Below are 22,477 nucleotides of genomic sequence, written 5' to 3'. Positions count from 1 at the left end.
GAGAGACTTAAGTGTCACATGTTAATAGGAGGCACTGCTGGTGGAAGACCCTAAAGAATAATGCACACCACAGCCCTCAACCCTACAAGTCATAAGAGTTACTCAAATAACATGCTTTTTGTTGTGTGTGGGTCTGTTTTTAAGAGTAACCCTAATCATCAATATTCAGGATATAGGTAATCAAGAACTCTGACAATGACAAGACTTTCCATTGCACAACAGGTACATGATTACTTTGAGTTTTGTACCTTCACACAAATTCTGAAGGCAACATCATTTATAAAACTAGTAGGCAAATGTATAACATTTTTTAATATTAAAAACTCATGATAAATATCTCCCATGCCAAAGTATTAGCATATATTACACTCTGGCCACCATATAAATTAGTTTCACTATTAGAAAGCAGAATCTAAATCCTTCAGGCAAAAGTCACGTAAACAATTCAAGAAATCTGTTTCAGAATCTGAATAGTCATTCAATGAGAGGCTTAGTTCCATAAATAAAACCTAGTTAGTAGTAATATATCCCAATAATTGCCTAAAGTGAAATCTTCATGTAGAGTAACATTTTACAAAAGTTACCGTATAATATATTCACACACAACAAAATCAAGTTTAGCACTGTAATTCATATTTTCCAGAATAAATTCTACTTTCTTAAAAGTAAAACTGCATTCACAGGAAAAGGACTAAAGTGCTAAAATTTTTAAATAATTTTCAATTACTCAAAATACCTAATGTAATTAGTATGATTATTCCTAAGTCATATTTTAAAAATAATTTTTCTTAGAAACAAAAAAATGCCTTTTTTCCCCAATTTGAAAATTTTTACTTACTGATTTAATGGGGAATGTTCCTTTGGTTGTTTAATACAACAAAACCACAAAACTACAAGAAACTAAAATGAAATACTTAAAATTTCCTACTTAACACTACATCTTAAATGTTCAAACCTACACTAAAAGCTAGAAATTAGAAATTCCTAACAAAATGTCTCAGCTCTCCTTAAAAATAGCAGCTAAGTCACATGAGAATAGTCTTATTATGTAAACATTAAGAACTTTTAAAAGTGTCAAAACACAACAGCAAAACTTAATCCCAGTACATTAGCTTAAAACAATCTATCCTAAGTTAAAATTATATTGATAATCCTAATGTAATTGTCTTAAGCTTTTTAAGAGGCTTCAAAAGCACTGATGGACAAGTATACTCAAGATCTACTAATATTTCATTTACCCATGTACTGATGCTTATTTGATATGTAATTGGCCTGCTGGTTTTTCATCAATTCTCTTCAGTCTTCAGAAGCAATAATGATAAATCATGCAGGCCTAATCTCTATTATATATTTTTTTCATTAAAAAACACCAAAGAAAAGTTAAGAAGTCACTTCAATCCATACTTCCACCTTCAAGACTACGCAGAAACCACCTTCAGAAGGTAGCAGCCTAAGAAGCTATCTGCACTTTTTACATTAGTGAAGAACCCATATGCAACCTAAAGAAAAAACCCCTGACAACTCAAATCTTGCACAGATCAACAGTGATGTATAAAAACAGCACATATGCTTTACCTAACTAAATCTAGATGGTCTTTAAAATTTGTTACTGACACTTAAAAAGAAAAAATGTCCTCAAAGTTGCAGGACCTAAACAATCACTGAGTACAAAGCACAATGCAGTAATTTCTCAACAGGCTGTAACTCATGAAATCAGAATGCATCTAAGAGACCTCATCCATCTCACTGTAGTGGTGACATGACTGGAATAACTAACATCCTATCAGATGCATAAAGGAATGCACTATGGAACTGGGGAGGACCTCAAAGAAATAAAAGGAAAAAGAGAAGACATAATACAAAACTGTTATTACTATTGTTTAGCTTCTCAGTTCTAAAAATCCACACAACTCAAAATGAAAACACTGTAAGACTGTTTAGCCTGATAAATTATAATCCCTGCCAGCCAATCAGGAAGCCTTATTGTAGGCTTCAAAATTGTGGGGAACATTAGAAAGCAGTCAAGTTTCCCTGGAGCCTGGCAAAAGTCACAAATAAAATTAAATGAACAAAGCCTCCTCAAGATGATTCCTCAAAATTAAGCTAACATTCTCCACCACCACAGAAAGCAAACACCATACTCCACTCGTATTGTTTACGTCTGTATCCTTGGAGCCTAGCACATAGTAAGCACTCACTTGTATTTATAGAATGAACATATATCTTCATATGTTCATGAGTCCAAAATGCATGACCTCTCAAAACTCTCTACATAAAAGAATTAAGAACAACAACGCTGACAAGTGGTTTGGCTTTAAATTTAGTTATACACCACAGAAGAGAATTCATTTATACTATGACATTTTACATAACTGACCTTTCTCAAGTTGTATTTATTAAAACGGAAATCTCTTAAGTTTTAAAGAACACACTACTAAAACCCATGCTTATTTGATCTATTTTAGGATTAATACAGGCTCCAAAAAGTAAATCAGTACTATGTTGGTTTCGTTAGCTAAATAATCATGAGAACTGATAATCCTAATTATTACGGGGCTGATTCCTATACTGACTTGACAGCAATCAGCCACATACTGACTTTTTTCCCTCCATAACTTGAGAATGAATCCTACACTCCAGCCAGCTAGAGAACTACTATATAGTGCCACTGTGAGCCACTATTCACATGGATCCAGCCATGGAATGTGGACGGTTTGGCATAAACCAATCATCAGCCATTCACTGATGGTAAGTCAATTCTGTCATCTCCAAATGTGAAGAACAATTTTTAAACTGCCAGTAATGAAAACCAGAGAATGCTTCCCTAGTAGAGGCAGCCTGAATACAATACTCTTTTTGTACTATAATTTACTATTGGACTATATGGAACTTTCAGAAAGACACATGCTATAGGATAATAATAAGCATTACTCAAAAATTATGAACGAGTAAAGTAAAAAGAAAAGTCAATATCCATTAAGACTATATTTTCTACGTCCTACTTCAAGCCTGACAAAAAAAGAGACTGGAGGAGTAAAGACAATAATCTTCAAAAGACATAGGACCAAACTCCACACTGCAGAACTAGACCATAAAAATGTTTCTCCCATTAGTAGTGGAATTAAACCAAGGACTGAAATTATCTGCTTTCCCATATCTCATTAATTATTTTCATCATCTGCCCAGCTTCCCAGTTCATACTTAATATGCAATCCAGAACATCTCAAAACATCTTTTTCCTGCTCTTGCTACTGTTCTGTTCATTCTGAAAAGGTACAAAGAATTCTAGTATGTACTTTCTTCCAAATTTGGTTAAGAGGACCTGCCTTCTGATTTCAGTCATGATGCATAAAAACAACCAACTCATCTTCAACACGCCTTCAGTCGTAACAATGTACTTCATCCTAGATGTGGGGTACTCTGTAATCATTATGTATGAGGAAAGGAGAATGCACCATCTATCAGTATCATATATGAAAAATGCAATGTATGGCTGCATTATCTCTGACTTTTAAAACAATAAATGATACAATCACAATTTTAGAATCTAATATTCTTAAATGTAATTCGGTAGTGAAACACCATGTTCTAAAGGGCATTTATAGCAATACAGCAAATAACATTAAGTAATTCACAATATTCAGTATCTACTTGATGTATAATTATTGCTAAGACTACCCTGCATTTTTTATCAGGTATGTTTATAATTGTGTCCATCACAATTTTTAGATTGTATTGGAACAGCTACTCATAGAAATTTCTTTAGTGCTAACACAAAAGGAAGACTTTTAAAAATGCACATCAATGTTCTGCATTTGAACAGTAAGAAGCTATAACTTGAATGCATTCAGACCTGTAGCAGGCTGTTGCTGCTGTGTAAGTGTTGCAGCCATGGCAACGGCTGCTGCATTTGGCATGTTGCTGAAAGGGGTGGGCCCAGTAGTAACTCTGGGCGCATTCTGCCACTTCTTGGCTTCTGCTCGCCTGGCTTCAAATACATCTACAGCATCTCCCAAGAACATTTTCCTGTAGCCAAGGTACTGTTCCTTTAGCACCTAAAGGAGAGAAAAAAGAGGTTAAGAAGTTCTGTTGACTTTGGTAATATACGAATAATCTAACTAGGAAGTAAGGAGGTAAGCAGACAGATGAAAGACACTGACAATATTGCCAATATTAAACATTTGCCCTAAAGTGCAAATCAAAGTGCTAGTGATGCGTGGTGTGGGAAATGACGTGTGCAAGCTCTATTATTCTCTTTGAGTATTTTCTTCCCTATTTTTGTCATGTCTTTACAATAAATTGCCTAATATATTCTGGCTTCATGAGGCCCTCTTTATTTTTATTTTTAATAATAAATTTCTTTTTATTGGTGTTCAATTTGCCAACATACAGAATAACACCCAGTGCCCATCCTGTCAAGTGCCCCACTCATGAGGCCCTCTTTAAAATGAGTTAGCTCAGCTTTTAATCAAGCAAAGTAGTATCTAAAATTCCAGTTTCAAAAAAAATAAAAAATAATAAATAATAAAATTCCAGTTTCAATATTCCAGTTTTTCACATTTCCCCCTCCAGTGTTCGACCTTTTGGGCACTTTCAGATTCAAAAAGCTAGAAACATGTACTAAATCTATATTTGTTAAATGTCTTCTTTAAAAGGCCTGGGTGACACAGGTTAAAATAAGAGGTTAACTTAGTAGAGAGGGCTTGGGGGTATAAAGACAGCTTTTACTTTATCAATATGATCTGCCTCTTTTACAATGAGAATGACTCATGTTGAGCTTGTGTAACCAAACCGGGGGGAGGGGGGACATAGAGGGGAAGTGAGTGAGTTTATAATTTCAGAGTAAGAAAGAGAAATTACCAAGTTCATAAGGTGGGCCGGTTCACCTAGTGCAAAATCTGCATGGATTAAGGCAATTAATAGGAATGATTCTACCTCATATCAGAATTACTAAATAACTTTCATTAAAGGTTTAATCTAATTTAGATCAGTTTTAAACAAATTTTTAAAGAGATGTAGAATTCTCAGACTCCCTACCATTCTCAACAGAAATTAATAAACATTAATCTTTTTTGGTCTTAACAGGTAGAACATTTAGAAATCTTACTGTTATTTACAATATTTAAATGTTATCAACCCCTTTTGTGTGTATTTGATGTTCCGGTTCCAAACTTTCCTAACATATTGAAGCAGGCCTGCCAAGAACTGAAAACCGTGGGATATACAGTCAGTAGTAGGGAATGTGATATCACAAGAATGAATTATATTAAAATTGATCTCCCCTAATCCATCCTCCCTTTTCTCTGTACAATTAAATGCACATACCCATGCAATGTGACATAACAGCCTACAAATATCCATTCTACTTCAGATACTAGAAAATAATGACCTGCCCAAGAGACTTGAAACACAACTGGTTTAAGGGAAAACAAAACAAAACAAAAAACTGACCTCAGCCACAATTTGTATAATTACTGATAAAATGTCCAATTTTGTTAATGTCACTAAAGACAGGCTGGCTCAGGTGGTTTAAGCCAATTTTAGGAGATTATCTCATGAAAAACAATACACAAGAAACAAAAATAAAAACCACCTCTTGTAAAATTTTTATTAGCGATTGAGTCCAGAAATTAGTTTGCTCACTAAAAGCAGCTGAAAATAATTGGCAACATAGTCAATCTGATCACAAAACATCCTTTGGTTCTCAGGAATGTAAATTCCAGAAAAAAAAAAAAGAGTAGGTCAAATTGTCATGTAAAGCTTATCCAACATGATCAGAGGTGATTTTGTGTGAATCTGTCCCACTGTTTTATGGTCATGTTACTGAAAAAGGTAGTTTTCAAATCAGAGAGGAGAAACTGCGATTAAAAAAACATGTATAGGACGCCTGGGTGGCTCAGTAGTTGAGGGTATGCCTTCGGCTCAGGGCACGATCCCGGGGATCAAGTCCCGCATCGGTCTACCACCTACCTCTTCTCCTATGTCTCTGCCTCTCTCTCGGTCTCTCATGAATAAATAAATAAAATCTTTAAAAAAAAATTAAAAAATAGCATGGGTACTTAGAAATGACATGTCTGGAATTTGCTTTAAGATATTCTAGCATCTCTGTGTAGAAGATGGATAAAGTTAAGACCAGCAGGGTCTTGATAATAGTTGAAGCTGAATGATGAGTATGTGGGCATTCATTACAATAGTACCCTACTTTTTTGTGAATGTATATTTGAAAACTTTCATAATAGTAATTGAGAAAAAAATCCGTACAACACAAGACTCATCTGTGAGTCTGTGAGACAACAGGGAATCCTCTTTATCCCTTTAAAAAAACTAAAGTAATATTTATTATATACCTTTACATTTCAGGAAAATTTGATAAAAATGCTTGTAAGCATTTGATGACTAATACGTATTTAAAACATATATAAAATTAGAGCAGTGCAAAATGCTTTTGCTACTAAGAATGTTTATTTTCTGTAGTGCTGCTTACAGTGGTAAAGATGGAAACCTAAATGGCCAAAAAAAAGAGGATGGGTTAAATAAACTATCTATGCACATATACAATGAAATGCTACATTAACTACTAAAAATGTTGAAGAAACGTGTATTAACACAGAAAACTATTTACAACAATAAACCGAAAAAAGTTAAAAGAGCTGAATGCATAGAACACCTGGATCTTTAAAAAAAAAAAATCTGTGATTGTGTCTGAGCATGATTGCAGATTATTTTACTTTTAGTCTTTTTCATAATAAGCATGAATGCTGTGCCCCACAAATAAATACTTCACTTGGGTCTAGATATACAGATATGTGAACTGATAATGAACTTACCTTTACATTTTCATGAATAGACTGAAGTTGTGCAGCTAAAGCTACAAATGTTTGATAAATTTTCTGCATAGCCATTGACAAATCTATAAAAGAAAATTATATTATCACACAAATATATATATGTAACAATCAGTATTATTTTTCTATTACTTGAGTCAAATTTTTGGTATAGTTTAAAGTATAGGAGGAAAAAACTAAATAAATATTTGCATGAATAAGAGAAGACAGAACAGTGAGCAAACGGAGAGCAGTGTGCCTGCATCAGTTATCAGGGAAAGGGAGGGAGAAGGCCCTGAGACTTCTGTAACAGTTCATAATAAAGCATTTTCTATTTACAGAGAATAAAGATCTATTCAAGGCCTTAAGGAAATTTTCTTATGGCAGCTTAAGACAACTACTAATAGTTATGTAGAATATCTATTATTAATAACACCTTAACCTCTCTCACCAAAAAATAATGCTATCCAAAAAAAGAAAAAAAAAAATCACCACAGAAAGCACGTTACCTTGAGGGGTTATATGTGAGTTATTTGCTTGAGTGGCAAGATGGTTTTCTAGTTCTTCAATCTGCTGTCTGTACTGCTGAAGCTGTACCTCAAACTGCTGAACCAAGATTCTGAAGTAGCTATACGAAAACATTTACAAAGTCAGATCAAAGTTTTAAAACTAGTATTTTCCTTACATTCCAAATACCAAAATGAAAACTTGTAAATTATCAAGGTATCAAAAAGACGCACATCCTTATCTCAATTGCGAAAAATCTCTATGAAGAGATAATCTACAAAGTAACTTTATACTCTTCAAGATATCAGGGTCATGAAAGACAAAGACCAAATAACTGTTAGAAACTGGGAGAGATAAAGGAGAAATAACAACTAAATGCAAAATGAATAGGATTCTGGAATGGAAGAAGTACAGTAGTGGAAAAGATTGGATCCTGGAAAAGAAAAAGCACGTTAATGAAAAAAATCAATAAAATTCAAATAAGTTCTGTAACTTGGTTAATAATATCACGCCTATGTTAATTTCCTATCTTTGATAATTATACTGTGGTTACACAGTTTGTTAACGTTAAGGGAAGGGATATAAGGAAATTCTTTGTACTATAATTTTTCAAATTTCCTGTAAGTCTAAAATAAGTTCAAAATAAAAAGTATTTTTAAAAAGTGCAATTGTCAACCAGATTTTACAAGCAATTACTTACGGTTCTTATATTCTGAAAACACTATAGTGTCTATAGAAAGAGGATGCAATACTATTACACTATTCTGATAAATGTAACCAGAGAATGCCAGAAAGAAAAGAAACCTTGAATAGCATGCAAAGTATGCTGAATGTTATCCTATAAGAAATGGAGAACTATGAAAGCTTCTTGTAGTGGAAAATCAAACAATTCATCCCATTTCAAAACTAGCTCTGATGATAGCATGGAGAACAAGACAGAGGGATAAAATACTAGAGGAAGTCCAGTGAGGAAGCACAGACCGTGCTAATCTGAAAAAGATAAGAGTATCACTGTCCTTGTTAATTTCCTGATTTTGATCAACTGTGGTTATGTAACAGATTATTATATTTAAGAAATACACACTGAAGCACTTTAGCATAAAAGGCATCATGTCTGCAAATAACTCAAACTATTTAGGGAGAAAATATGTATATACATATAGAGAGCAGAAAACAAAATAAGTATTGTAAAAATATTATTAACATGTAAGGAAACTGGATAAAAGATATACGGGAATTCTTTGTTTAATACTTTTTTTAAAAAAAAGATTTTATTTATTCACGAGAGACAGAGAGAAAGGCAGAGACATAGGCAGAGGGAGAAGCAGGGTCGGTCCCTGCAGGGAGCCTGATGTGGGACTCGATCCTAGGACCCCAGGGTCACGACCTGAGCCAAAGGTAGACACTTAACCACTGAGCCACCCAGGTACCCCTTCTTTGTTTTATTCTTGAAACTTCTCTATAAAACTGAAATTACAGGGATCCCTGGGTGGCGCAGCGGTTTAGCACCTGCCTTTGGCCCAGGGCGCGATCCTGGAGACCCGGGATCGAGTCCCACGTCGGGCTCCCGGTGCATGGAGCCTGCTTCTCTCTCTGCCTGTGTCTCTGCCCTCTCTCTCTCTCTCTCTATGTGACTATCATAAATAAATAAAAATTAAAAAAACATTAAAAAAAAATAAAACTGAAATTATAGCATAATAAAAAAGTTAAAAGAAAAAAGAACGTGAGGGACCAGGAGTCAGACCCGTATCACTCACAAGCTCAGAGTTTCACCTCTTCATGCCTCAGGCTCCTCATCTGTAAGACTGGAATAACAGCTGTAGAGGTTTTGTGGAAAATGAGATAAAGCACGTAAAGTGCTAAGCACATCGCTTGGCATATGGTAAGCATCTGATAAATATAAGCTATTATCAGCTCTAGCAACACAAAAAGGATATAAAGAAAAGAGACAAGACAGAGATCACATGGCAACCGTACAAATACACAATCTAAGTGACAAGAATGCAGGTGGATTTTTTTAAATTTCAACTTATCTACATTTTCTGATTACTCTTCCTGAAAATTTATTATCTATGTGACTGAAACTATGCAATTTAAGTGTTAAACTATTTCTACAACGCCCTATTTAAGAAAGAGACCATTATAAAAAATGTTTTCAATTAAAAAATCCTTATTGATAAAAACATAAGTTCTACTACCTGCAGAATCTCATACAGTGGAATAGGCCCTGTACATAACAGGTAAATAAGGTACAACTGCATAATAGTGATTAAAAGCCCAAATTTTAGCTGTCATTTACCATCCAATAAAATGAAAGTAATGAAATGTCTTCTTATGGTTATTATGAGAATTAAATGGAGGAATCCAGGTCAAGTGCTACTCAACCCAGGCTTGCTACAGAGTAAACTAAAAATTCTTAGCCAGTGTACTGTACTGTTTTGCTTTCTTAAAGTGAGAAAATCCAGTAACTTACTCAGCAGGAGCTGTGTTTTCATGTTGGAGTCCAGGTGGTGTTTTCTGGGTCCTTAAAGCGATTTCAGCATTCTTTAACTCCTAATAATAGATCAGAGGTTTAAAAAAGAGAAGAAGAAAAAAAAAAAAAAGACCGGTTAAATATTAGTTTAAAAATACCAATTTTCTCTGGACTGAAACTTCAATGCCACTCTATGCTATTAGAAGAACATGCTATATTTAACCTGCTTTACAAGTTGCTAAAATCTCTTTCCAAGACAAAGTAAACCTTTAACAAACTTTATGATAAATTTATAATGAGCTGCTGATCTATTGTAATGGACTTCTGTGAAATTTATTAATTCATCTATAGCAAAAGATGCTATCATTTAAAAATCTTTAATACACAAATATAGAAAATGCTATTTTAAAAAAGCAATGCAGCAGCAGTTAACATTCTGTAACTCACTAGGTATCAAGCACTATACTTAAGGCATTATGTGTACTGTATCATGGTTCATCTTCAATAACAAACTTATAAGGTACATGTCTCCCTTTTAACCAACGAAGAGGGGATCTTACAAGGACATGAGGTAACTTGTCCAGACTCATGTAGCTGGAAGACCTGAGACTACATGGAATTTTAAAACTTACAAACTTAACCATTCTTATATTGCCTTCTACCATTCCTCAATGCCAACCCTATCTTTTAGCCAGTGGTTTTTCAAGACCAATACTCTGCTTTTACTACCTTACATCCCACGTTCCTATTACCTCAGTGATTTTCAACCTCTGTTTAAGTTCCTTTATTTAGAGGGGGAAAAAAAGTACCTTACTTTATATTTCCTGCAGCAACCTCTTACCCTCATTTTACTGCAAACTAAATCCCTAACAGTCTCTGTTTTTTCCACTTCCTTTTCATTCGGCATCTCAGTCTTCCAGCCTACCTGACTTCAGGACAAATGCCCCCAAAAGATCTGAACTATTAACTCTGAACCCTGCCTACCTCTTGCCAGGCCCACACTCATAAACAGTGTTCCTATGATACCAAACTGCTTATAGATCCTCAAACATGCCTATTTCATGGCTCCATGCCTCTGCTTGGTATTCTTTCTACCAGCCTGGTGAACACTCATTAAGTTCAAGATTCACCACAAAGGTATCCTACTCTGGATGGATGATAAAAGTGCCCACTTAGCCCTTTGTGCCTCTATCATCATCATACCTTGTACCCGGGAACATGTTACCCAACCAATATAACTCTCTCTACGGTATATTTTAAGTCTTTTGATCCAAATGCTTCTGTTCAAATGCTCTGTGTATAACAGATCCTTAAAAATGCTCACTGACTACAAGGACTCAGCAATATAACCTCAACAAACTACTGGCACCTGCCCTACCCCAAAAAAGAAGAAGTTTAAATACCCTTCTTATTTGAACTCGAGTCATGTAACCAAAAAATGATTTAAAAGACTTTGCTTCCATAAAGTTCTGGTTTTTGCAGTCACAACACTGCTCCTCAGAATTAACTGCCTGTATTTCCCAAAATGGAGTTTTTAAAAAATTTTTATTTATTTATTCATGAGAGACACAGAGAGAGGCAGAGACACAGGCAGAGAAAGAAGCAGACTCCCTGTGGGTAGTCTGATGTTGGACTCAGTCCCAGGACCCCGGGGGTCACTCCCTGAGCTGAAGGTAGATGATGCTCAACCACTGAGCCACCCACGTGCCCCTAAAAGGTTTTCAAGATGAAAAGAAGACTGATAACTACTTCACTAAAGGAGTCAGAACTGATGATTCCCTAAACTGTGGGTAGAGCACTAATTCCTGGAATTAGAAATAAGAATAATCTTAGATCAAATTTCTTTGATATCACCTATAACATTTTCTAAACTGAGATGACTTTTTCTTTTTTTTTTTTTTTTTAAGATTTTATTTATTTATTCATGAGAGACACAGAGAGAGAGAGGCAGAGACACAGGCAAAGGGATAAGCAGGCTCCTCGCAGGGAGCCCAATGCGGAACTTGATCCCCAGACCTGGGAATCACGCCCTGAGCCAAAGACAGACACTCAACCACTGAGCCACCCAGGTGTCCCTTGATGACTTTTTTCTTAAGGAAATTTTCTTTGACTCATCCTCTTCTTCATTTGCCATCTTTATACTACACTCAATCTTTTATTATTTCATTTGTACCCTAGTCTTTTAGTGTCTTTGGAGTTGGGTTTGTGTATCAAGTCTGATACACAAAAGTTATTCCACAAATATTTATAAATAGAATCATCCACCGCTAGTTATAGTGGACCACATTATAGCATACATTACTCTTTTTCTTGAATTTGCCTCCTCTATTAGCGTGCTAATGACCCTTCCCATATAATTTATATAAATCTGTGTAATGTTTAATCAGTCTTGGCATTCTTCACTGTATAAAAGCATAACATTTCCTTCCTCCGAAAAAGATGATACATACATATCTGATGATGCATACAGAAGGAATAAGTGGAAAAGAAACAAGGGAGAATATCTTAATCATATTTAACTAAAGAGTTTGTAGGCAACCAGGAAATCTGAGAGTAGACAATAAAGACTTTTAATTCCGTTGAAACATCAGAGTTTAGAATAGCTACTTCAGTGAACATGTTCTTATTAAAAATATCACAGTATTCTCTAATAGTTGACTTTTCATAAGCACAGGTAAATGTCTAATTTAAAATCAAGTCAGTCCTGGGGATGAAATGTATAGCATGGTGACTATGGTTAATAATACTGTATTGCGTATTTGCAAGTTGCTAAAACAGTAGATCTTGAAAGTTCTCATCTCAGGGGGAACCAAATAAGTATGGTGGTGGATGTTAACCAGATTAGTTGTGGTCATTTTCCAATATATACAAATATTGTATCATAACACTGCACACCTGAAACTAACATAGTTTTATATGTCACTCATATTTCAATAAAAAAGGACATATAAGCACCTTTAAAATTTTTTTTTTAAATTATCACTTCATTTATGAAGAGCATAGCACTCTCATAAGCCCATGTTTTAAAAAGGAATATCATGGAAGTGCCTAGGTGGCACAGTTGGTTAAGTGCCCAACTCTTGGTTTTGGCTCAGGTCAAGACCTCAGAGTCAAGACACAGAGCCCTGCATTGGGCTCCCTGCTGAGTGTGGAGTCTGCTGGAGATTCTCTCTCCGTCTCCCTCTGCCTCTGCCTCTTCTCTACCACTGGTGCTATCTCTCTCTCTCTCTCTCTAAAATAAACAAATATATCTTTAATAAGGTATATCACAGGGACTCCTGGGTGGCTCAGCAGTTAAGTGTCTGCCTTCAGCTCAGGGTGTGATCCTGGAGTCCTGGGATCAAGTCCCACATCCAGCTCCCTGCATGGAACCTGCTTCTCCCTCTGCCTATGTCACTGCCTCTCTCTCTGTGACTCTCATGAATAAATAAGTAAAACCTTTAAACAAGAAAAAGGTATATCACATAGTTCATTAACAGATGAAGGGAAACTTAAGGAAAGATTTCTAAACTGCCATGATCAGATCAAGTATATTTTATAATTGTGAAATACAAAACAAAAATAAATCTTCTACCATCATTCTTTCCCAACAATGTAGATTAAAACTATATATTATACATATATTATACCATAATGGAAACAAAAAAAAACAGACATGAGTGATAAAAAACATGAACCTCATTAACATTTTTAACTAAGATCTAATACCAGCAAGTCATCAGAACTTAATATTTATAAAGCACGAAACAGTTTTTATTTAATTGCTGAGAGATTTTAAAAACCTCTTTTTCTGCCTAGCTTGTGTAATATAGCAATTTAGCCAACAAGCACTTTTAGGAAGCAAACTAGTTAAGAGTATCAACTCTAGAGCTGGATTACCAGGGTCTGAATCCAAGCTCTTCCATTTACTAACAAAGTTCTCTGCCCATTTTCTTATTTATATAACAAAGAAAAGAGTCCCTACTTCATAGAGCTGTCCTGAAAACTAAACTGGACTAATAAATATAAATTGTTTAAAATACTGCCTCATAAATAGTAAGCACTCAATACAAACCAGTAACTATTACTATTACAGCAACTTAAAACTACACAAACTATAGTTTTCTTACAGCATTATCTGTATTGTCTTATAATTGACAAAAGACTGATTTCCACTTGAATAAAACAAAAACAAAATGAAACTCTATGATAAAATTATTCTAAGTTAGTTTACCTGAGCAGTTTCTATTTTCAACTTGTCAATATTGAGGGTGTTTCTCTGTAATCCACTGGCAGCCAGTGACAGAAGCTGCTTCAGAGCTTTAATATCTTCTTGTACTTTAAGCATGGCTTTTGAAGACATTCTACTAATTTCTTCTTGTACCTGTTTTTGTTCCTTCACAAATTTCCTAAAAAGATACATAAAATTGAACTTTAAGAAAAAAATACACCATTGGTTTCCCACAGGAAAAAAGTACATTTATGATAGGTTGGTCAGAGTCTTAGTGTTTCAGAAGGAAATATTAAAAATCCATCTATGGTTCACATGCTTTTTTCAGAATGACAGTAACAAAATTTTAATTCCTGTTATTCTGTTTTCTCTTGAGTTTATAGGAATATTGAAATTTTTACCCAACTTAAAATATTTAAGAGGAAGAAGCGATGTTCCCCCTAAAATATATTCTACTATTCTTCAATATGACTTATCTAATTATATTTCACACTTACTGGAGATTTTCAACATCCTGGCAGATGACAGGAGGTAGATTTTCATCCTTCAGTGCTTTACTATCCCTAAGAAAAAAGCCACAGATGTATTAAAGGCATTAACAGTATAAAAAGCTGACAGCTGAGTTTCACTAGAGTATGTGTTGAGAAGAAAATAAAGCAAATATTCCCCATGTATAGCTTTCTTAGGTGATTCCAAAGCTCTTTATTAGAAAACCCTGTATTTCCTGACCTTTAAAATAACTTTAACAATTCATCTGAGAGGGAGATGTTTTTCTAAAAAAGACTGGCATCTATCACAAGTGCACATAAATGCATCTGACCAAATGTTTAAGGAAAAACTTAGAAAATACAGCACATTAGACTAATATTGAACTAAGTTCCCCCACCTCAAAAATTCTATGACTGACATATTTAGTTAAAAAAAATCAAAGCATTCATTAAAGAAAGTCTATAAAATTTCCTGTAACAAGATGCTCATTATATTTTACTTTATAAATTCAATTTGTTCAACAAAATGAAACCTAGGAATAGCTTAACAGAATCATAAATATTTAATGAGATAGGAATAAGTGAAACTTGACATGTTGTAATGTAATTATGAAATAAATTTCAGTCACAGATTTGCTACTTGGCAAACCTCAGTCTCTTCCAGCTTCCTCATTCATATAATAGAGTTAAACAAGTTGTTTTGGAGGTATGAACTGGATCGTTTATTTATATATGTTGTATTTTTAATGTAATATAAATTAGGTGAGAAAATATAAGTAGTAGTAAAAATAGTGATTTTTACACATATGATGTATATGGAGGCTTTTTTCTCCATCATCAGAAAATAAATGGTACTAGTATAGTAATTTATTTATAAAAGGTATATATATGTAAAATTAGATAGAAAACATTCTAGAAAGAACTGGTTATAAATTTTCCTAATGATTAAAAACTACAGATTTAACCTTCCAAAATCTTTCCAGAGCTTATGTTTATTTTAATTTAGACAAAAACTGATTCAAATATTTTTTCTTCTAAATGCCTAGTTTCATTTACTTACAACCATACCATATGCCTATAATTTAATATATAAAATTCTTCAATGAAAATATTTTAAAAGTTAAATTGTAAACTTACTCTGGTCTTGTTCCTGTTTTATCACCTAGAAAATTTAAGAAGTTTCATGTAAAAACAGGTCATTTAACAATGTACTCCCAATTCAAGTTTTAATTTAATACAAACTAAGGTATAAATATAAAAACTGCTAAGTATTTCTTAGACTGCCTCTTACATATATATGAGGTCATGATGTCATGGAGATATGTTTGGTACATATAGATAATTACATAGCTGATTTGTATCTATTTCTTTCAAGGGCAAGAATCTTCCTCTTTCAACTCTCTGATGAAAAATATTCTTGTGTAGCGCAGTTTAACTGTTCAGAGTGAGGTTCTATCAGTTTAGAACACTAAAAGATGTCAGATTACTGGATGTCTCTAAATATTTAACAAAAGCAATTTTTTTAAAGTTGAAGTTTTTAATGTGTGTAGATATATCAACTTTCTAACATCTGTTTAATAGTTCATTAATAGTATATATCTAAAAGTAGAAAAGTAAAAATGCTCCATCAGCAAAATGCAGTGATTCACTTTTTGCTTTTCAAAAATGTATTTCATGCTACAAAATAAAACCTGCTTAATTAAGAAAATACAGGACACACAAAATTTCATCCCACCAGAAAATTTCAATGATCCTCTTACAACCTACTTCTGCACTTATACACACATTTTTTTTTTTTTAAGATTTTATTTATTTATTCATGAGAGACACAGAAAGAGAGGCAGAGACATAGGCAGAGGGAGAAGCAGACTCCCTGGGGGGGTGGGGGGGGCAATGCAGGACTCAATCCCAGGACCCCGGGATCACAACCTAAGCCAAAGGCACACACTCAACCACTGAGGTGCCCTATGCACACATTTTTAAAAGCAATCAGGATGACTGTAAGTTATGTTAACATATTTTCTCAGCATGCTGCATTAAGTCTTTTCCATGTCAATTAACATGATTTTAAGTGATCACAGGATACTGATAACATAGCTGTATCAGAACCTTTATGCACAACCTTCTTCTTAACATATGAGCATTCACTATATAAACAATAGTGCTAGAGTCAATGTCTTTAAATCTCCAAATACTTGTCATGACATTATTTATATTCCAAAAAAGAGGAATTTATAGGTCAAAGATTATATCAGGGAAAGCCTTTGATATATTATCAAACTGATCCTTTAAAACAATTGTTCCAATTTATCTTCCCATCTACTATAAGCGTACCTTTTCCATCACACCCTCAGCAACAATGAACATATTTTTTTAAAACAATTCCTGCCAGTATATAAATGAAAAATGCCATGTCATTATAACCTAAATTCACACGTCTTACAGCATTAAGCAAAACATTTCAAATGTTAGACAAGTCTATTTCTCCTTTAGTGAATGGCCAATCAGGGTATATCTTTGAGATGTTTCTTACTGACTTCTGAGACCTATTTCAACATTAAGCATATGAATTCTGTCATATATATATATATATAATATATATATCTCACATAAATGTATATTACGTGTCTATTTCTAAAATCAGACCCTAATTTTAAGATACATCTCAATTTCAGATGTTAAAATGTAAAAAACTGCGCACCTAGAAATCAAGTATTTTACTTTTTTTTTTGATATTTTCATTATTTCTGTGACAGTATACTAGATCCTAGAGCTGAAATATTATTTTGATCTTTTTTTTTTAATTTTCATTGGTGTTCAATTTACGAACATACAGAAAAACACCCAGTGCTCATCCCGTCAAGTGTCCGCCTCAGTGCCCGTCACCCATTCCCCTCCAACACCCACCTTCCTCCATTCCACCACCCGTAGTTCGTTTCCCAGAGATAGGAGTCTTTATGTTCTGTCTCCCTTCCTGATATTTCCCAACATTTCTTTTCCCTTCCTTTATATTCCCTTTCACTATTATTTATATTCCCCAAATGAATGAGAACATACACTGTTTGTCCTTCTCCGATTGACTTATTTCACTCAGCATAATACCCTCCAGTTCCATCCACGTTGAAGCAAATGGTGGGTATTTGTCGTTTCTAATTGCTAGTAATATTCCATTGTATACATAAACCACATCTTCTTTATCCATTCATCTTTCGATGGACACCGAGGCTCCTTCCACAGTTTGGATATTCTGGCCATTGCTGATAGAAACATTGGGGTGCAGGTGTCCCAACGTTTCATTGCATCTGAATATTTGGGGTAAATCCCCAACAGCGCAATTGCTGGGTCATAGGGCAGGTCTATTTTTAACTCTTTGAGGAACCTCCACACAGTTTTCCAGAGCGGCTGCACCAGTTCACATTCCCACCAACAGTGTAAGAGGGTTCCCTTTTCTCCGCATCCTCTCCAACATTTGTGGTTTCCTGCCTTGTTAATTTTCCCCATTCTCACTGGTGTGAGGTGGTATCTCATTGTGGTTTTGATTTGTATTTCCCTGATGGCAAGTGATGCAGAGCATTTTCTCATGTGCATGTTGGCCATGTCCATGTCTTCCTCTGTGAGATTTCTCTTCATGTCTTTTGCCCATTTCATGATTGGATTGTTTGTTTCTTTGGTGTTGAGTTTAATAAGTTCTTTATAGATTTTGGAAACTAGCCCTTTATCTGATATGTCATTTGCAAATATCTTCTCCCATTCTGTAGGTTGTCTTTTAGTTTTGTTGACTGTATCCTTTGCTGTGCAAAAGCTTCTTATCTTGATGAAGTCCCAATAGTTCATTTTTGCTTTCGTTTCTTTTGCCTTTGTGGATGTATCTTGCAAGAAATTACTGTGGCCAAGTTCAAAAAGGGTGTTGCCTGTGTTCTCCTCTAGGATTTTGATGGAATCTTGTCTCACATTTAGATCTCTCATCCATTTTGAGTTTATCTTTGTGTATGGTGAAAGAGAGTGGTCCAGTTTCATTCTTCTGCATGTGGATGTCCAATTTTCCCAACACCATTTATTGAAGAGACTGTCTTTCTTCCAATGGATAGTCTTTCCTCCTTTATCGAATATTAGTTGACCATACAGTTCAGGGTCCACTTCTGGATTCTCTATTCTGTTCCATTGATCTATGTGTCTGTTTTTGTGCCAGTACCACACTGTCTTGATGACCACAGCTTTGTAGTACAACCTGAAATCTGGCATTGTGATGCCCCCAGCTATGGTTTTCTTTTTTAAAATTCCCCTGGCTATTTGGGGTCTTTTCTGATTCAACACAAATCTTAAAATAATTTGTTCTAACTCTCTGAAGAAAGTCCAGGGTATTTTGATAGGGATTGCATTAAACGTGTAAATTGCCCTGGGTAACATTGACATTTTTACAATATTAATTCTGCCAATCCATGAGCATGGAATATTTTTCCATCTCTTTGTGTCTTCCTCAATTTCTTTCAGAAGTGTTCTATAGTTTTTAGGGTATAGACCTTTTACCTCTTTGGTTAGGTTTATTCCTAGGTATCTTATGCTTTTGGGTGCAATTGTAAATGGGATTGACTCCTTAATTTCTCTTTCCAGTCTCACTGTTAGTGTATAGAAATGCCATTGATTTCTGGGCATTGATTTTGTATCCTGCCACGCTACCAAATTGCTGTATGAGTTCTGGCAATCTTGGGGTGGAGGCTTTTGGGTTTTCTATGTAGAGTATCATGTCATCGGCGAAGAGGGAGAGTTTGACTTCTTTGCCAATTTGGATGCCTTTAATGTCTTTTTGTTGTCTGATTGCTGAGGCGAGGATTTCCAGAACTATGTTGAACAGCAGTGGTGAGAGTGGACATCCCTGTCTTGTTCCTGATCTTAGGGGAAAGGCTCCCAGTGCTTCCCCATTGAGAATGATATTTGCTGTGGGCTTTTCGTAAATGGCTTTTAAGATGTCAAGGAAAGTTCCCTCTATCCCAACACTCTGAAGGGTTTTGATCAGGAATGGATGCTGTATTTTGTCAAATGCTTTCTCTGCATCTAATGAGAGGATCATATGGTTCTTGGTTTTTCTCTTGCTGATATGATGAATCACATTGATTGTTTTACGAGTGTTGAACCAGCCTTGTGTCCCGGGGATAAATCCTACTTGGTCATGGTGAATAATTTTCTTAATGTATTGTTGGATCCTATTGGCTAGTATCTTGTTGAGAATTTTTGCATCCATGTCCATCAGGGATATTGGTCTGTAATTCTCCTTTTTGGTGGGATCTTTGTCCGGTTTCGGAATTAAAGTGATGCTGGAGTCATACAACGAATTTGGAAGTACTCCATCTCTTTCTATCTTTCCAAACAGCTTTAGTAGAATAGGTATGATTTCTTCTTTAAACGTTTGATAGAATTCCCCTGGGAAGCCATCTGGCCCTGGACTCTTGTGTCTTGGGAGATTTTTGATGACTGCTTCAATTTTCTCTCTGGTTATTGGCCTGTTCAGGTTTTCTATTTCTTCCTGCTCCAGTTTTGGTAGTTTCTGGCTTTCCAGGAATGCGTCCATTTCTTCTAGATTGCCTAATTTATTGGAGTATAGCTGTTCATAATATGTTTTTAAAATCGTTTGTATTTCCTTGGTGTTGGTAGTGATCTCTCCTTTCTCATTCATGATTTTATTAATTTGAGTCTTCTCTCTCTTCTTTTGAATAAGGTTGGCTAATGGTTTATCTATCTTATTAATTCTTTGAAAGAACCAACTCCTGGTTCTGTTGATCTGTTCCACAGTTCTTTTGGTCTCGATTTCATTTAGTTCTGCTCGAATTTTAATTAACTGTCTTCTTCTGCTGGGGGTGGGGTCCATTTGCTGCTTTTTCTCCAGTTCCTTTATGTGTAAGGTGAGCTTTTGTATTTGAGTTCTTTCCAGTTTTTGAATGGATGCTTGTATTGCGATGTATTTCCCCCTCAGGACTGCTTTTGCTGCATCCCAAAGATTTTGAACGGTTGTATCTTCATTCTCATTAGTTTCCACGAATCTTTTTAATTCTTCCTTAATTTCCTGGTTGACCTTTTCATCTTTTAGCAGGATGGTCCTTAACCTCCACGTGTTTGTGGTCCTTCCAAACTTCTTGTTGTGATTAAGTTCTAATTTCAAGGCATTATGGTCTGAGAACATACAGGGGACTATCCCGATCTTTTGGTATCGGTTCAGACCCGATTTGTGACCCAGTATGTGGTCTATTCTGGAGAAAGTTCCATGTGCACTTGAGAAGAATGTGTATTCAGTTGAGTTTGGATGTAAAGTTCTGCAGATATCTGTGAAATCCATCTGGTCCAGTGTATCATTTAAAGCTCTCGTTTCTTTGGAGATGTTGTGCTTAGAAGACCTATCGAGGGTAGAAAGAGCTAGATTGAAGTCACCAAGTATAAGTGTATTATTATCAAAGTATTTCTTCAGTTTGGTTATTAATTGGTTTAAATATTTGGCAGCTCCCACATTCGGGGCATATATGTTGAGGATTGTTAAGTCCTCTTGTTGGATAGATCCTTTGAGTATGAGATAGTGTCCCTCTTCATCTCTCACTATAGTCTTCGGGGTAAATTTTAATTTATCTGATATGAGGATGGCTACCCCTGCTTTCTTTTGAGGACCATTTGAATGGTAAATGGTTCTCCAACCTTTTATTTTCAGGTTGTAGGTGTCCTTCTGTCTAAAATGAGTCTCTTGTAGACAGCAAATAGATGGGTCCTGCTTTTTTATCCAGTCTGAAACCCTGTGCCTTTTGATGGGGTCATTAAGCCCGTTCACGTTCAGAGTTACTATTGACAGATATGAGTTTAGTGTCATCATGACATCTATTCTGTCCTTGTTTTTGTGGATTGTTCCACTGAACTTCTTCTTAAAGGGGAATTTTAAGAGTCCCCCTTAAAATTTCTTGCAGAGCTGGTTTGGAGGTCACATATTTTTTCAGTTCCTGCCTGTCTTGGAAGCTCTTTATCTCTCCTTCCATTTTGAATGAGAGCCTTGCTGGATAAAGTATTCTTGGTTGCATGTTCTTCTCATTTAGGACCCTGAATATATTCTGCCAGCCCTTTCTGGCCTGCCAGGTCTCTGTGGAGAGGTCTGCTGTTACCCTAATATTCCTCCCCATAAAAGTCAGGGACTTTTTTTCTCTTGCTGCTTTAAGGATCTTCTCCTTACCTTTGGAATTTGCAAGCTTCACTATTAAATGTCGAGGTGTTGAACGGTTTTTGTTGATTTTATGGGGGGATCTCTATTTCCTGGATCTGAATGCCTGTTTCCCTTCCCAGATTAGGAAAGTTTTCAGCTAGGATTTGTTCAAATACATATTCTGGCCCTCTGTCCCTTTCGGCGCCCTCAGGAACCCCAATTAAACGTAGGTTTTTCTTCCTCAGGCTGTCATTTATTTCCCTTAATCTATCCTCATGGTCTTTTAATTGCCTGTCTCTTTTTTCCTGTTTCCCTCTTTGCCATCAACTTGTCTTCTATGTCACTCACTCGTTCTTCCACCTCGTTAAGCCTCCTCGTTAAGACTTCTAGCTTGGATTGCACCTCATTTAATCGATTTTTAATTTCTGCCTGATTGGATCTAAATTCTGCAGTGGTGAAGTCTCTTGAGTCCTTTATGGTTTTTTCTAGAGCCACCAATAGCTGTATAATAGTGCTTCTGAATTGGCTTTCTGACATTGAATTGTAATCCAGATTTTGTAACTCTGTGGGAGAGAGGGCTGTTTCTGATTCTTTTTTTTGAGGTGAGGTTTTCCTTCTAGTCATTTTGCTCAGTGCAGAGTGGCCAAAAACAAGTTGTATTGGGAAAAGGAGAAAAAGAGAGAGAAGGAAAGAAAAGAGAAAAAGAAAAAAGAGAAAGAAGAAAAAAAGGGGAAAAAGAGAAAAGAGAAAGAAAAAGAAAGGAGAAAAAAAAGGGGAGTGGGGGAAGCAATCAGAAATCAAGAA

The 22,477-nt window shown here is 35.3% G+C and overlaps 1 protein-coding gene across 2 annotated transcripts in view; it reads right to left on the bottom strand.

The window, feature by feature from the left end:
• The window catches only part of NUP58 (nucleoporin 58), a 46,158-nt gene that overhangs the window by 6,758 nt on the left and 16,923 nt on the right, over positions 1–22,477 (bottom strand). For both annotated transcript variants that reach the window (XM_041766889.1, XM_041766890.1), the window contains exons 6-12: positions 15,640–15,664; positions 14,512–14,577; positions 14,018–14,192; positions 9,805–9,884; positions 7,334–7,452; positions 6,828–6,910; positions 3,854–4,055 (exon numbers count right to left, since the gene is read on the bottom strand). In XM_041766889.1, coding sequence (XP_041622823.1) covers positions 3,854–4,055; positions 6,828–6,910; positions 7,334–7,452; positions 9,805–9,884; positions 14,018–14,192; positions 14,512–14,577; positions 15,640–15,664 — 750 coding nt within the window. The remainder of the gene's footprint in view (positions 1–3,853; positions 4,056–6,827; positions 6,911–7,333; positions 7,453–9,804; positions 9,885–14,017; positions 14,193–14,511; positions 14,578–15,639; positions 15,665–22,477) is intronic.

The sequence above is a fragment of the Vulpes lagopus genome, chromosome 8 (genome assembly GCF_018345385.1).
Source record: "Vulpes lagopus strain Blue_001 chromosome 8, ASM1834538v1, whole genome shotgun sequence".
NCBI classification, from domain to species: domain Eukaryota; kingdom Metazoa; phylum Chordata; class Mammalia; order Carnivora; family Canidae; genus Vulpes; species Vulpes lagopus.
Note: the sequence above shows the minus strand (reverse complement) of the source record. Positions and strands in the feature narration are given on the sequence as shown.